Source organism: Myxine glutinosa, chromosome 13 (genome assembly GCF_964187855.1).
Source record: "Myxine glutinosa chromosome 13, kmMyxGlut1.1, whole genome shotgun sequence".
Lineage (NCBI taxonomy): Eukaryota > Metazoa > Chordata > Myxini > Myxiniformes > Myxinidae > Myxine > Myxine glutinosa.
Genome location: NC_136273.1, coordinates 29,264,548 through 29,279,923, shown reverse-complemented (window position 1 = coordinate 29,279,923; position 15,376 = coordinate 29,264,548). Strand labels below are relative to the sequence as shown.

The 15,376-nt window shown below is 43.9% G+C and overlaps 1 protein-coding gene across 3 annotated transcripts in view; it reads left to right on the top strand.

Moving 5' to 3' along the window:
- The window catches only part of LOC137438762 (carnitine O-palmitoyltransferase 1, liver isoform), a 53,816-nt gene extending 39,974 nt beyond the window's left edge, over positions 1 to 13,842 (top strand). For 2 of the 3 annotated variants that reach the window (XR_013621172.1, XR_013621173.1), the window contains 4 exons: positions 5,872 to 6,024; positions 6,896 to 7,009; positions 12,783 to 12,875; positions 13,042 to 13,505. Coding sequence is in view for 1 of the 3 variants with exons in the window: in XM_068134090.2 (XP_067990191.1) it covers positions 5,872 to 6,024; positions 6,896 to 7,009; positions 12,783 to 12,875; positions 13,042 to 13,125 (444 nt within the window). In the remaining 2 variants the exon portion in view is untranslated. Of the gene's footprint in view, positions 1 to 5,871; positions 6,025 to 6,895; positions 7,010 to 12,782; positions 12,876 to 13,041 lie in introns of all 3 variants that reach the window. The other variant, XM_068134090.2, reaches the window with a different exon arrangement.
- The last annotated feature ends 1,534 nt before the right edge of the window (positions 13,843 to 15,376 follow it).

Sequence of the window (15,376 nt, the reverse complement as noted above, 5' to 3'; positions counted from 1 at the left end):
TATACAGGTTGCTTCTGACAAACCAGACATAATCTGCTTAACAGAAACTTTCCTCTTTCAAGATGTCTCTGATTCCTTAATATCTCTTCCTGGTTACTCCCTACTCTGGCATGATAGCCCTGAGCCTCGTCCTGATGGTGGGGTTGCCATGTCTATCAAAAAAAACTCTCTGCCTCACTCTCCTTGCACTGCCCTCTCTCCACCCCACCCCCTGGAGTACCTCTGGCTATGGTTTCCTCTCATCTCCCACCTTTTGTTCATATGTGTTCTGTACCGTCCTCCAAACAGTGATGACTCCATTTACATTTCGCTGTCTGACAACATGGACCAACTACTATCCACTCATCCCAACTCTCTTCTTCATATGTGGCGACTTCAACTGTCACCATGCCAGCTGGCTGGGTGTGGGTTCCTCTCTCACCAGCCATGGCATCTCAGCAAAGGACTTCTGCGACTCATTGGGACCGACACAATCTGTCAATTTCCCGACCCGTATCTCAGTCAATGGAGTATCTTCTCTTTAGACTTGGTTATGACAAACTTCCCTGCAAATGTCTGCTGCTCTTCTTCTGCTCCAATCGGTTCTTCTGATCATGTGCTTGTTAAAGTGGATATCTCTCTGACCATTCTCAGCGAGCCTCCTCAGCGTCGACGAGTCTGGCATTTCACTCAGGCTGACTGGCATGGTCTTCAAGCAGCCATCAATCATCTGGACTGGTCTCCCATCTCTACTGCCTATGAAATCAACTCTTCCTGGGAATTTTTCCAGCGTAACCTTCCTCCCGTCCATGGTACACTGAATCTTGTGGTGAGGCAGTTGCCCTGAAACAACTTGCCTTTGCCTCTTGGAAGGCTAATCCAACTGAAGGCAATCTCAGTTCCTTCCACCAAGGACGGAACAAGTGTGTGTCGACCCTCAGGAGAGCCAGGAAACAATATCTCTCTACTCTCAAGACTGAACTCTCAAACCTGTCTCCTTCCTCCAAATCTTGGTGGCGTCTGGTCAAATCTGTTTCTGGTGTTTGTTCCCCCTCCATCCCCTCCCTTACCTCAAATGGCGACACAGTTGACACCACACGTGACAAAGCCGAATGCCTCAACTCTGTGTTTGCCTCAAAATCTTGTGTCCCAAACCCATCTCTCTCTGTACCCACCTTACCCAGTCGAACCCAGCTGCTCCTGGACTCTGTGTCCTTCTCTCCTGACAAGGTGGAGAAGTTTCTATCAATCCTCGACTCTGAGTCTGCAACTGGACCAGATGGCATCAGCCCTGCTAAAATCCTGCTCTGCCACTCTTTCACACCCTCTCTCTATTCTCTTCGCCCTCTCTTTTGCTCAAGGTCATCTGCCATCAGTTTGGAAATCAGCCAACATTACCGCTTAACAAAAAACATGTGCAAAAACAGATCCTTGCAACTACAGACCAATCAGCCTGCTCCCAATTATCAGCAAAGTCATGGAATCCATCATTGCTTCGCATATCAAATCCTTCCTCTTCTCCAATGGCTTGATCTCGGATCATCAATTTGGTTTCAGATCTGGTCACTCTACTCTGGACATGCTGCTTCTGCTGTCTCAACAATGGATGGAGGTCCTCAATGCCAAACAGGAAATCAGAGCTGTCACCCTTTACATTTCACATGCCTTCAATACGGTCTGGCACCCCGCTCTGCTCACCAAACTCTCCTCCTATGGTATCCATGGAAATCTCCATGCATGGCTTGCGGACTTCCTCACTGGTCGTAGTCAACGTGTGGCCCTGAATGGATTTCTCTCATCTCCCCTTCCTGTTCAGGCTGGAGTTCCCCAAGGCAGTGTTCTGGCCCCTGTGCTATTTCTAGTCTTCATCAATGATCTCTCCGACTCTCTGGAAAATCCTCTCTATCTCTTTGCTGATGACTCCACTCTCTGCCGCTCCATTCCTCATCCCTCAGATCAGCAGTCTGCAGCCTCATCATCTCTGCAGACCGGTACAAAATCACAGACTGGTCAAACAAGTGGAACATGTCTTTCAATCCTGATAAATCTCACACTCTTACTATGTCTCTCTGAAAAGACCGACTGGACAACCCTCCCATCTACTTTCTCAACAATCCTCTCCAAGAAGTTCTGACACTCAAGCTTTTGGGTCTCACTATCTGCCATGATCTTTCCTGGGAAAACCACATTTCCACGCTGGCCTCCAAAGCCAGTCGCCGCCTGGCCATGCTCCATCGTGCGAAGTCCTTCCTTGGCACACCTGAGCTCCTTACTACATACAAGGCTTTCATCCGCAGCTCAATGGAATACTGCTCTCCCCTCTGGGCTGGTTCTCCTGCTTCACACCTAGCTCGGCTTCACGCTGTTGAAACCAAAGCTTTCAGAATTATTGGAATGTCCCGCGATGAAGCTGATTTTGAGGGCCTTTCACTCACTCACTCACCGCAGGCAGGTAGGTGGTCTCTGTCTTCTACCGACTCCTATCCGGCCTAGCTCCCCCAGCTCTCTCTGTGCTCTGTCCCGCAAATATTCCTGCAGGTCGCACTCGATCTGCCAGCAACCCTCGTCTGGTGAAATTGCCAAAATCAAGCTTGTCTGCTCACCTTCACTCTTTCATTCCTCTTTACTCCCACCTCTATAACAAACTCCCTCACTCTCTTCAATCCCACTCCTCCCTCCCGGTCTTTAAAACAGCTGTTCACCACCATCTCTTATCTTCCCCCATCCAAAACCTTGATCTTTTCTACCCCCGTTAATTCACCCCAGATCCACTTTTTTGAAATACAAACTTCTTTCCTGGAAGTCCTTGCAGTGTGTCCGTGTGTTTTATGTTTTATACCTCTGACACCTCCCCCCCCCCCCCCCCCCCCGCCTTCCCCTGCCTCCTCCCCCAAAGCCCCCTCCCTCCCACAGATCTTCCGTTGTACCTGTTCTCTGCTGTTGCACTTGTGTGCTTCCCTCTCTCTCTCCCCATCTTGTCTCCCGCTCCCTCTTTTGCATGTTTTGTGTGTCCGTTTGTTGTTGTTTTTTTGTGAATTGATGTTAGCTCTTACACGAGCCTCGATGTTGTGTACAAAAAAAAAAAAAAAGTCGTTTTCCCGAGAAAGATCATGGCTGATAATGAGACCAATGAGTTTGAGTGACTGAACTTCCTCAAGAGGATTGTTAATAAAGTAGAGGGGGGAGGAGTGTGGTTTCCATATGGTCCTTTCAGAGAGAGAGAGTGTGAGATTTGGCCATTGCGCATTAATTTTGGGGCAAGAGCAATGCAGATTGAGGGAGAAAATGGAAAGAAGAGACTTTAGCCCTGCTTTACCTTTCCTATACTCATCAAGCATAAACGTACATTTTTAATCCGAAATCTATACTTGTGGAAGGGCATGGTAATGAAAGATTGAAGGGTCAAAAACTGCCACACCAACATCGGGGTGTGGAAATACGGGAAACAAACAAGCATATGGAGAGTACCCGGAGAATGTTAAGAGGGTTGGATGTGGTGAGGGTAGAAAGGATCACGAGTTGGGATGGAAGATGACCTGAGTTTGGCAGTGAGCTGCGGTCTTGAAGCCCTGGCAGGAAGCAGTGGTATTGTGGTCACAAAGTGTACGTGAGTAGTAAGCCTGAATTTTGGGTGCTTAACAATGTCGGGGTTACTAGGGTACAGTGTTACTAAGCTTTGCTTCTTTGGAAGCACATTCAAACTTCAACATTAAAGTGCAGATCGTTTGAACTGTTTACAACAGGTAGGCAGTTGCTAAAAGTCCGATACCAACTGGGCAGGAAGTTGGTAACCGACCACAGCTGCTATTGTGATAAGGCAGTGTTCATGTAGACCTTTTCATTTTATTTTCATAATTCAGAAAGTCATAATTTAAAAAAAATCTATATTTAAAAAATATATATTGTGCTTTTTTTGATGCCTCAAGCGCCGGAAGCATTGTTTTCAAGTTGTCCGTCCGTGCATCGGTTCTTCTGTGATCAATTTATACCGCCGCCACCAAAGGTGGATGGAGGTTATGTTTTCACCCCTGTCTGTTTGTTTGTGAACAAAATATCTCAAAAAGTTGTCGACGGATTCGGACGAAATTTGGCAGAGATGTAGCGTGTGTGACAAGGACGAAATGATGAGATTTTGGTGAAGATCCGGATTCGGATCCGGCTACTAGAATTTTAAAGTGATTCTTCACTATTGGGAGATCGGGCCAAAAAAAACGATACAGAGCAGGATATCTCAAAACGTTATGGACGGATTTGGTCGAAACTTGTTGGACAGGTTGTGTGTGTGACAAGGCCGAATGGATTCGATTTTGGTGAAGATCTGAATATGGATTCGGATATGATAATTATTTAATTTTTTAAGTGATTCTTCCCAATTGAGTGATATGGCCAACCAGGCGGAGGGAGGTATGCTCTCTTCTGAGTGACGTTCTAGTTGTTACTGCGATAAGTTGTGAACTACTGAAGGGATTTTTTAGCAAACTTAGTACAAAGGTGTATTATGATACAAGGTTAAACTGATTCGATTTTGGGTTCAAAAGGTCAAAGGTCATTTGACCTTCAGCTGAAAATATCAGATTTTATTTACCACAATAACTTGTGAACCACAATAGGGATTTTGACCAAACCTGGTACAGTTATGTACTTTGATGCAAAGATGAATTGTTATGATTTTGGGGTCAAAGGTCATGTGACCTTTAGCTGAAAGAGGCAGATTGTCTTTGCCGTTTTTTACCAAACTTGCCATAAAGGTGTATTATGATGCAAAGATGAACTCATTCGATTTTAGATTCAAAGGGTCAAAGGTCATGTGATTTTTAGATGAAAGTAGCAGATTTTCGTTACCACGATAACTTGTACGCGAAAGAGATTTTGACAAAACTAGGCATAACATAACAAACCTTGGTAATATAAAGATGAACTGATGAACTGAACTGTGGGCCTCAAAAGGTGAAAAGTCAAAGGTCAAGTGCCCTTTAATTGAAAATCAGTGTTACTGAGATAACCTATTAACCATTCAAGATATTTTAACCATACTTGACACATGTATGGACTGTAATACAAAGTTGAACTGATTTAATTTGACATTGAACAGGTCAACGGTCATGTCCTCTTTGAAAATCGTTTTGCAGATCATAACTCTAGTTAGAAGCATCTGATGCTGTCCTTCTTCTACTTCTCTGTTTTTTCTATCTCTCACTCTCTCACTCTCTCACTCTCACTCTCTCACTCTCCCACTCTCTCACTCTCTCACTCTCTCACTCTCTCACACTCTCTCACTCTCTCACTCTCTCACTCTCTCACACTCTCACACTCTCTCACTCTCTCACTTTCTCACTCTCTCACTCATATATATATATTGAGACCAAACATAACGGTGTGTTGACATCTAATGCGGGTGGAGACATATGGATTGATGCATTAATGACAATTTATAGTTTACGTTTATGGAATTTGGGTATATGGAAGAGCTTGTAAATACTACTTGCAGAACAAAGACATTAGTTGACATCGTGTATTCTTACATTAAGTTACAAGGACATTATGAGACTGGAAAATGAAATGTATGTTTTATTGCATTCTGGAATCCCAGTGTTGCGGATCATGTGCTCATGACGGGAAAAAGCAAACAAGTCAATTTGAAAAGGTCATTCGGAGAGATTATAGCAACAGTATAACCTTTTTTAAGGACTTTCCTCCAACTGCTCAAGATCTCCTATTCCTTGTGCCAATTTGTCCTGATACACTTTGGAAGATTGAAAATGATGTGCAAAGTATGCTATGCTCTTAGTATGCCGACACACATTTTATTCCTTTATTTGTATTTCTCTCATTAATTTGTTTGTCCTTCTTTGGATGATGGGTTTATATGATGCCAACTGTTGTGTGGCACAGCGAGAACAAAGACTGGCATTGTTCCGAGTAGCGAGTGAGCATCATCAGACATTGTACCGGCTCGCCATGACGGGTGCTGGTATAGACAGACATCTCTTCTGTCTTTACGTTGTCTCCCGTTACCTCGGCGTCGACTCACCTTTCCTCAGTCAGGTACAGTCACCTTTCCTCAGTCAGTTTTCCTCAACTTCAGACTTTTCTTGAATATGTCCTGGTGTTTTGTTAATACCTCATCTAACCAAACATTGTTCGCACCTTATTTTCTCATCCATATATCTCACCATATATCACGTTTCGGGAACTGAGTGGCGTGCTGATGAGGAGGGGAGTGTCGTTGAAGCTGAAGGGAAAGGTGTATGCTGCATGTGTGAGAAGTGTTATGATTTATGGGAGCGAGACATGGGTAATGAACGTAGAGCAGCAACGAAGGCTGGAAAGGGTGGGAATGCGAATGGTTCGGTGGATGTGCGGAGTATCGTTGAGAGTGAGGAAGACAAATGATGAATTGCTAAAGATGATGGGAATAGAGCCTGTGATTGATGCTGTGAAGAGAAACAGGTTGAGATGGTTTGGTCATGTGCTGAGTAAGGATGAAAGTGACTGGTTGAGAAGAGCGATGGAAATGAATGTAGAAGGAAGTAGAGGACGGGGAAGACCGAGAAAGACTTGGTAAAGGTGGTGGAAGAAGAAATGCGGGCAAGGGGGTTAACAAGGAGAGAGGCAGAAAATAGGGCAAAATGGAGAAGATTGTCATGGGGACCGCAAGGCTAACCCCCGCTCTAGCAGGGAAAATGGCCTTAAAATGCATGTTGTTGTTGTTGTTGTTGTTGTTGTATATATCTCACCATTTGTTCATGTATTCCCCATGACTAATACTTATCCACTTTGTTCATACCTTTACTTGCACCCATTAGGTTTATTGCTTCCTTTTGCTTCTCAAGTTCTTTTCCAGTCATATCTGTTCATCCTAGTCACCTGTTCAAAGCTTTTGCTGTGCCTCTTGATGTCCACCTCTGCCCGGCAGGTGTTGTCCCAACCCTGGCGCCTCTCCACCAGCCAGACGCCACAGCAGCAAACACAACTACTGGACCTGAGGACGCGATCGGAATATGTGGCAGGTGGAGGAGGATTTGGCCCGGTACATTGATACAGCATGGCAGCTATCACGCATAGCTCGAGTGTTATTAACAATCCTGTCCTTCCTGCTTTGCCTGTGTCTGTGTAATGTAAAATTCCCACATTAAGTCTTTGATCAAATTAGTCTGTTGGGTTTTTAATGAGATCGAAATTTACAAATCCTCCATCTTGAAACTCTGTGGCTGGTAACTGTGGTCTCGCAAATCCTTTTAGCACTAAAAAGTGCCTTTATCATGGCACAGAGCTGTGTGCAGCCCCTTGCGCAGCTGTCATCTTCAGTAAGTATTCAACCCCTTTGCTATGACACTCAAGATACTTCCAATTTCCTTTGATCATCCCTGAGATGTCTCTACAACTTGATTGGAGTCCACCTGTGGCCAATTAAATTGATTGGACATGATTTAGAAAGAAACACACCTTTCTATATGAGGTCCCACAGTTGACAGTGCATGTCAGAGGAGAAACTCGACCATTAAGTCCAACGAACTGGCCATATAACTCCCGAGATATAATTTTGAGGCGGCATAGATCTGGGGAAGGGTATAAAACAATTTATAGAGTGTTTAAAGTTCCCAAGAACACAGTGAGCTCCATCATTAGGAAATTGGCAGAATATGGAACTATCCAGACTCTTCCTAGAGCTGGCCATCCGACCAAACTGAGCAACCGGTCAAGAAGGATTTTCGTCAGGGAGGTGACCAAAAATCCAATGACCATTCTGACAGAACTACTGAGTTCCATGGCTGAGATGGGAGAACCTGCCTGAAGAACAACAGTCTCTGCAGCACTTCGCAAATCTAGGCTTTATGGAAGAGTGGCTAGACGGAAGCCACTCCTGAAAAAAGACACATGACAGTACACCTGGAGTTTGCAAAATGGCACGTGAAAGACTCAGAGCATGAGGCAAAATATTATATGGCCCGATGAGATGAGAATTGAACTCCTTGCCTTGAATGCAAAGTACTACATCTAGCAGAAACCGAGCACAGCTCATCATGCATCTAACACCATCTCTATCGTGAAGCATTGTGGTGGGAGCATCATGCCATGGGGATGCTTTTCAGCAACATGGACTGGGAGACTTGTAAGGATAGAGGGAACAATGAATGGAGCCAAATGCAGGCAAATCCTTGAATAGAACCTGCTTCATAGTGCAAAAAATCTTAGACTGAGGTGAAGATTTACGTTCCAACAGGACAATGACCCGAGCATACAGCCAAAGCAACACTGGAATGGCTTCAGAACCAGAACATGAAAGTCCTTGAGTAGCCCAGCCAAAGCCCAGACCTGAATCCCATTGCAAATCTGTGGAAAGACTTGAAGATTGTTGTTCACCGACACGCCCCATACAACTTGACCGAGCTTGAGCAATCTGCAAGGAAGAATATAAAAAGAATGATCGTTTTAAGGCCATTTTCGCAATCTGCAAGGAAGAATATAAAAAGAATGATCGTTTTAAGGCCATTTTTCCCCGCTAGAGCGGGGGTTAGCCTTGCGGGCCCCATGACAATCATGGTTCCCTGTTTGAGGCAATTTTTTATGGCTGGATGCCCTTCCTGACGCCAACCCTTGGTCACGCTCTTATGATGTGCAGGGATACGGTGTACCTATTCTAAATCGGGGTATACACCGTGATCATTCATCCCAGCAAGCTGGTACTCAATTTGCCGACCTCGGAGGGATGACAGGCTGAGTCAACCCCCCTGGCGTTAATTCAGCGATCGACCGGGATTCGAACCCAGGATCCTAGGATCCCAAGCCGGCACCCTAACCGCTAAGCCAACACCAGGATACACCAAATCTGCAAGGAAGAATGGGAGAAACTCCCCAAATCCAGGTGTGTAAAGCTGATGCAGACATACCCAAGAAGACTCGAAGCTGTAATCGCTGCCAAATGCATACAAAGTATTGACTCAGGGGGTTGAATCCTTGTGTAAATTAAATATTTCTGTTTTTCATTTTCAATAATTGTGTAAAAATGTCTAAAAGAAAACCCACTTTGACATTATGGGGTATTATGTGTAGACCAGTGACAAAAAACTCAATTTAATCCATTTTAAATTCAGGCTGTAGCACAACAAAATGTGAAAAAAGTCAATGGATATGAATACGTTCTGATGGCACTGTATATACAGATTAGATATTGAGGTCAAATGGTCTTGAGGTTTTGTTTTTGGTCAAAGTCAGAGTAAGCAAAGATTTAATGTGGGCGGAGGCATATTGGTCGACGTTGCAACGTCATATTATGTCTAGTTGGGTTATTTCTCTGAAATAACCTCAGAGTGGGTCTCAGTGTTCGGCTTTCCGGCCAACCTTTTGTCCATTAAAATTTGACTAAAACATCTTCTTTACAACCACCTTAAGTGATACGGACCAAATTTGGTGCAATGCATCAGGACAGTAAGGTCTCATGGGGTTGTTCTCCCCATCCGGATATACCCATTTAAAGTTGGTAAAAGGGGGATTTTGCTCCAAATATAGGTATTTCATTAAAAAAAACTCTTCTGAGAAAGTGACAACCGGATCCAGCCAAAGCTGGCCTTGCGGCATCGTAACCATTCCCTAACCTTAAGGTGTGCTCCTCATGGCCGTATCTCCTCTGGAAAGGGGCCACAGACTCTCTTCCCTCATCTATGTATTAAAGTAGCGGCAGTTTTCTGTCCGTCTGTTTCTCTCTTTCTGCCCATTGGTTAGACAGCTGGCCTGACACCACCACAACGACGTCACTAGTAGGAAGACTGACTCCGCCACCGGCATTTTGATTTACATGCAGTTCAGGCTGAACACATCGTCAAACCTGTCATATTCACAATCGCCATGCCCGACCTTTACATACATAATCTAATGGGAGCATGCAAGCCAGCGCTTCATTGCCTATACATCACCCCAAAAAGGGAGAGTTCCATGGGTCCCTGCTAGTATTCACTAAAACATATTTTCCTCACAAACTACATGACCGATTATGGACCAAATTTGGTACGATATATCAGAACAGTAAGGTCCCATGGGATTGTGCTCTCCATCTGAATCTGCACCTTGCGGACAAGGGAGTTAACAAGGGGAGATGTAGAAAATAGGGCAAAATGGAGAAGATTCTCATTGGGGCCCGCAAGGCTAACCCCCGCTCTAGCAGGGAAAATGGCCTTAAAATGCCTGTTGTTGTTGTATCCGAATCTGCACCTTATAAGAGGCTGAAAAGTGGTTTTGTCTCAAATTCAGGTAATTTATTTTAAAATCTTCTCAGAAACCATGGGGAAATAACTGTCAGTCCCACACGGGGCTATTTATTTGTATATGGAGTCGAGGCTCATGGAAGAGCTAGAACACTGAACCGATCAGGATGCAACAGAACATATGGAACAAATTAACCACTTCCTGCCTTTTCCACCTCCCCTTACCTCCATTTCCTTTTGCTCTTACCTCATGTCATACTCTTCTTTCTTCCTCTTACCTCACCTCTTCTTACACTCCTCTCCCTCCTCTTTACCCTTCCTTCTCCTCCGCTCTATTTGCTCAATGTACACACCACCCAAAGTGCTTCTATTTGATTAAGGTGCTTTGGCCCCATAAAATTGGTTTAAAAAATGTTGTGTTCTGTGGTGCATTAATACCATGGCTGCCTACCAAATCACCATTAAATAAAGGTATCTCTTTTATCGAACTGTAATTAGAACTACAAAGTTTTTCATTAGCGGGGGATGGGGATTTTGAAATTCTGCGACTGTCTGTCCAGACCACAACCTTTTTACCATTTGAGATTTTTTCATCAAATTTTCAGCAAACCTTTATTATGAGAATATGGAGAAAATATTGGTAAATAAAACTTAACTTTTTTGTTGTTTTCATCAAGTTTAGTTTGAGTACAAAGCAGATGCAGACAGGTTTTGCATTTTGAGGTTTTAGTTATATATGCATTGTAAGCTTTGTCAAGTGAGTTCCTACATCTTTTCTATAATTACTGCACTCTTTTTAGTTCAGAAATATTAGTTTAATTATTACTACCCTGCACATGTAGCGTAAAGTGGAGAAAAGCAATTGGTTCACTCTGTCTGTGTGTCTCTCAATCTATGATCGAGGAAGTACATGCTTTTTTTTATTTTTATGAAATGTCATATTTTGAACTGTAGAACACGAATCGGCTTCGTTGCACTTCCAAAAACCTGCAGTTTAGCAGTACTTTGACTCTGAATTTGGCAAAATTGTGCGGCATCTCGTTCCGCACGCACATGCACACCGAGGGGGTTAAGCAATGGCTTCAGTCTGTCTGTCTTCCTGTCTGTCTCTGTGGCAGTCAAAAACAATTGAAAATCATTCCAAACAGGAAACTTCCTGTTTTTGGGGACGTCATAACGGACACAAACAACAGGCACGAAGAACTAATTAAATGTGTTAAATAAGATGATATAAAAGATATTCCCAAATGGCTATCGGTTCCCGGCGGTTCCTGATTCATAGAGGAAATTTTTTTAAAGTTTAAAATGTTTTCGACCACAAATGCACATGATTACAGTTTCATTAAAAAATGCTTACAACTTAAAAAAAAAAACCACAACACCAGGTACCATTTCCAATTCATTGAAGGAATGCGCTTACAGTTTAGTAAAAGTGCTTAACCATACCTTTCCGTGAAAACAAAAAAACAACACCATCATTTACCGTTTCAAATTTTTATTTTACAAACGCACGCAACTTTTCAAATGATGATTATGATGGTGATGAATTAAAATCCCATTCATTCTTCGAACTTTGAGGATAACCCAGATTATTGTGCTGCAAATTCGTGCACTAAGGGAGAGACAGGTGAGGACGCTGGTGAGGACGCTTGTGAGGACGCTGAGAGGGCGGCAGGACAGGCAGGACAGGCAGGAGAAGGCGCTGCTGGTCTGGAGGTGGAGGGAGCAGGGTGAAAGAAATGTGTAATGGAGAGCTGCCAAACAGATTGCCGCAGGTTTCAATGTAGCTCTTTGTAAGGGAGCAACACATCATCCAAGCCCCTCTTGAACTTGAGGTACCGCGCCATGACTGGGTCAGCATCTTGCACCCTGTCGGCAATCGCCCGCATGTCCTGCAGCACCTCGGCCAGGAAGTGGACTGTGAGGTTGGACCTCGGCACCTCTTTCTCATTACTGCCTGCCTCCTCCTCCTTGGAAACCTTTGTAATGGCCTCCAACTCCTCCTCTGTGAGCGGGTTCAGGGAACAGTTCAGCATCAAGGTTTTCAGCATGAAGTCCCTCGTCTGCGTGTTGTCCTCCATCCATATGCTGAGAGCCTTCTCCATCCTTTCTTTGTGGACATCCCGGACATGGATGACCACCTTCGTACTCAATGCAGCTCTCGCTGAAACACTCTCATGAATCGCCTTCTCGTTCTTCCATATATAGCGAACGGTGGATTCGTTGACGCCATAATGCCTGCCTGCAGAGGCCGCACTCTCTCCTTTCGAAAGCGATCGAGCAGCTCCAATTTGTTGCTCGGTGTCATCACTTTTTTCTGCCTCTTGGTGGTGGCGCCTAGCGATGCAATGCCCTGACCTAACTTCGTCCAAATAAAAAGTGAGGGTTTTTCACTCACTGACTTTTGAGGGTTTTTTCACTGACTTTTGGGTGCCCTTCCCATGTCCTTTTTCTCAAGACTGTGGGGTAAGATGTACTATGAACTTTCTAGTTGTTTGTTTTTTTGGAACTGAGATCACGATGTGTAATATTTAACATTGTATTATGTATTATTTAATTTGGATTTTCTTTTCTCTCCTGTCTTGTCTTTGTGATTTGCAGGTAGCAGATGATGGCTACGGCGTCTCCTACATAATCATAGGAGAAAACCTCATCAACTTTCACATATCAAGCAAGTTCTCCTGCAAAGAAACGGTAAAACTTTCTTCCACTCTCGTTCTTTCAGTTCCTCATGTTGAGCTTTCCCAATGCCACGAGCCGCAGACTTTCATCTTGTTTCAGGGATTCCTTTTCTTGTTTGGCCTGCGCGAGGGATGGAATTGTGTCATGTTTTGGTGTTTTCCCCAATGGCGGTGTGCAGAATTCTCATCGATTTGGAGAAAGAATCTGCCTAGCACTGAGGGAATTAATCAATCTCTTCCCAGTTGACAAGAGGAATGGTTGAACCATCTCACTCCACCCGGTGAGCTGCACATTTTTTGGTGCCTGGAGAGATGAGCAGGCCGGAATGTGTGACGGAACAGAGGAGCTCTGAATGCTGTGATATTTATATTTTTTCTTTTTGAGAAACTCAGTTTGGTGTCATGAAGATGGGATAGCAGATTGGCATCTCCGAATGAATTATCTACTCGGCTTCCACTGCTAATTTATCATCAAGAGGGGTGGGTATATCAAAGGAAGGCACATGATTGACTCGGTTTCCCTTTCACCTCGATGCTTTCTTGGACTTGTCGGCATGTGCGGTAGTGTGTGCTTTGTTGACGAAATATATGGGATGAAGAGACTGCTTGGGGAGTCTGACATTAAAAGAGGGCTTCAACTCTGGTTGTATTGATTTCTCATCCATATTTTGTCTTTCATTTTTTTTCTGTCAAACACCTCATTGATTTTAGTGGTATGTATAGGTAAGAGTACTGCACAGGTTCATATGGCTTCCTTTTCCTCCACTCTCTCTCACCTGTGTAATGCCTCCCATTCTCCCCACCCCTACCTGCCCCCATTTACCATTTGCAGTCCCTTCCTGATTTTTATTCGTATGATTATTTTTGTTTGTTTTTAATCCCTGGTTTATCTCCATTGTTTCTAACGAGTGAATGTAAAAATGTGTTTTCTCTTTCTGGTTTGTTTTGACTGGTTGACCTTTAAAAATCAAGTGAACATCCATGCACATTTGTTAGAATGCATCCATGTCCATTTGACCACTTACGGAGCATTTTCAGTAATTGATTATTCCTTCATTACTTCTTGTCTAGGACTGGCAGGTTGGCCCCAGAAGTATGTGCACTTCCTTTTGAGCTGTACAGCCTGGGTTTAAATCCCGGCCCTGCTATATAGTCATCCTGGTGTTTCACAAGCAGGGTCATTCATCACTGTGTGCCGTCCCTCGGACGGATGTTAAACGGGTGTCCCATCTGCTAGCATTAGTTGGTGGACATTAGAGATCCCACAGTGACCTTTACAAAGAGTAGGCGAGCTGTCGCTGGCACCATTGGTGCCGCTACAAGAACCGATGCTGACACACGTGCATACGAACGAAGACTTGTTCTTCTTCAGTGTTGAGTTGAAGGAATGAGATAATTTTAAATATTGTGATGGGTAATCTCCAAAAGTCCAAAACTCTATGCAGGTTGTGGCTCCTTCTACAGATTTTGAAGGCTGTGGTGGTGCCGCGGTGAGAACATAAAACCAGGGGTCCCGGAAGTTGAGTTTAAATCCAACAATTCGGTATTCTTCTGGATTTGAAATCTCGGCATTCAAAAAGAAAACGAACGGCAATCAGTAGAGAGCATACCTCCGCCTGGTTGGCCTTATCACTCAGTGGTGAAGAATCACTTCAAAAATTATACTAACTGGATCCGGTTCCGGATCTTCACCAAAATTGAATCGATTCTTCCTTGTCACGCACACAACCTGTCCAACAAGTTTTGTCCAAATCCATCCACAACTTTTTGAGATATCCTGCTATGTATCGTTTTGGTCCTATCTCCCAATGGTGAAGAATCACTTAAAAAATTAAATAATTCTCATTCCGAATCCATATTCAGATCTTCACCAAAATGGAACCTATTTGTCCTTGTCAGACACCCAACCGGTACACCAAGTTTCGTCCAAATCAGTCCACAAACTTTTGAGATATAGTTTTTCGCCCTATCTCACAATGGTGAAGAATCAATTAAAAAATATCTCACAATGGCGAAGAATCGCTTAAAAAATTCTAGTAGCCGGTTCCGGATCTTCACCAAAATTGAATCGATTCTTCCTTGTCACACACAATATGTCCAACAAGTTTCGTCCAAATCCATCCATAACGTTTTGAGATTTTTTTTTTTTTTTTTTTTTTGTATACTGAATCGAGGCTCGTGAAAGAGCTAACATTTACTTCACAAACAAATCGACCAGACAAACAAAATACACAAAAAGAGGGAGCGGAAGACAAGATGGGGAGAAAAGGGGAAGCACACAAACACAACATCCGAGAGCAGGGAGATGTGTGGAAGGGAGAGGGCCCGGGGGGAGGAGGCATGGGAAGGGGGGGGGGGAGGGGGAAGTATAAAGCACAGGGACACCAAGGACTTCCAGGACAGAAGTTGGTATTTCAAAAAGGGGGAATTGGGGTGAAATTAGCGGGGGTAGAAAAGATCAAGGTTTTGGATGGGGGAAGATAAGAGATGGTGGTGAACAGCTGTTTTAAAGAC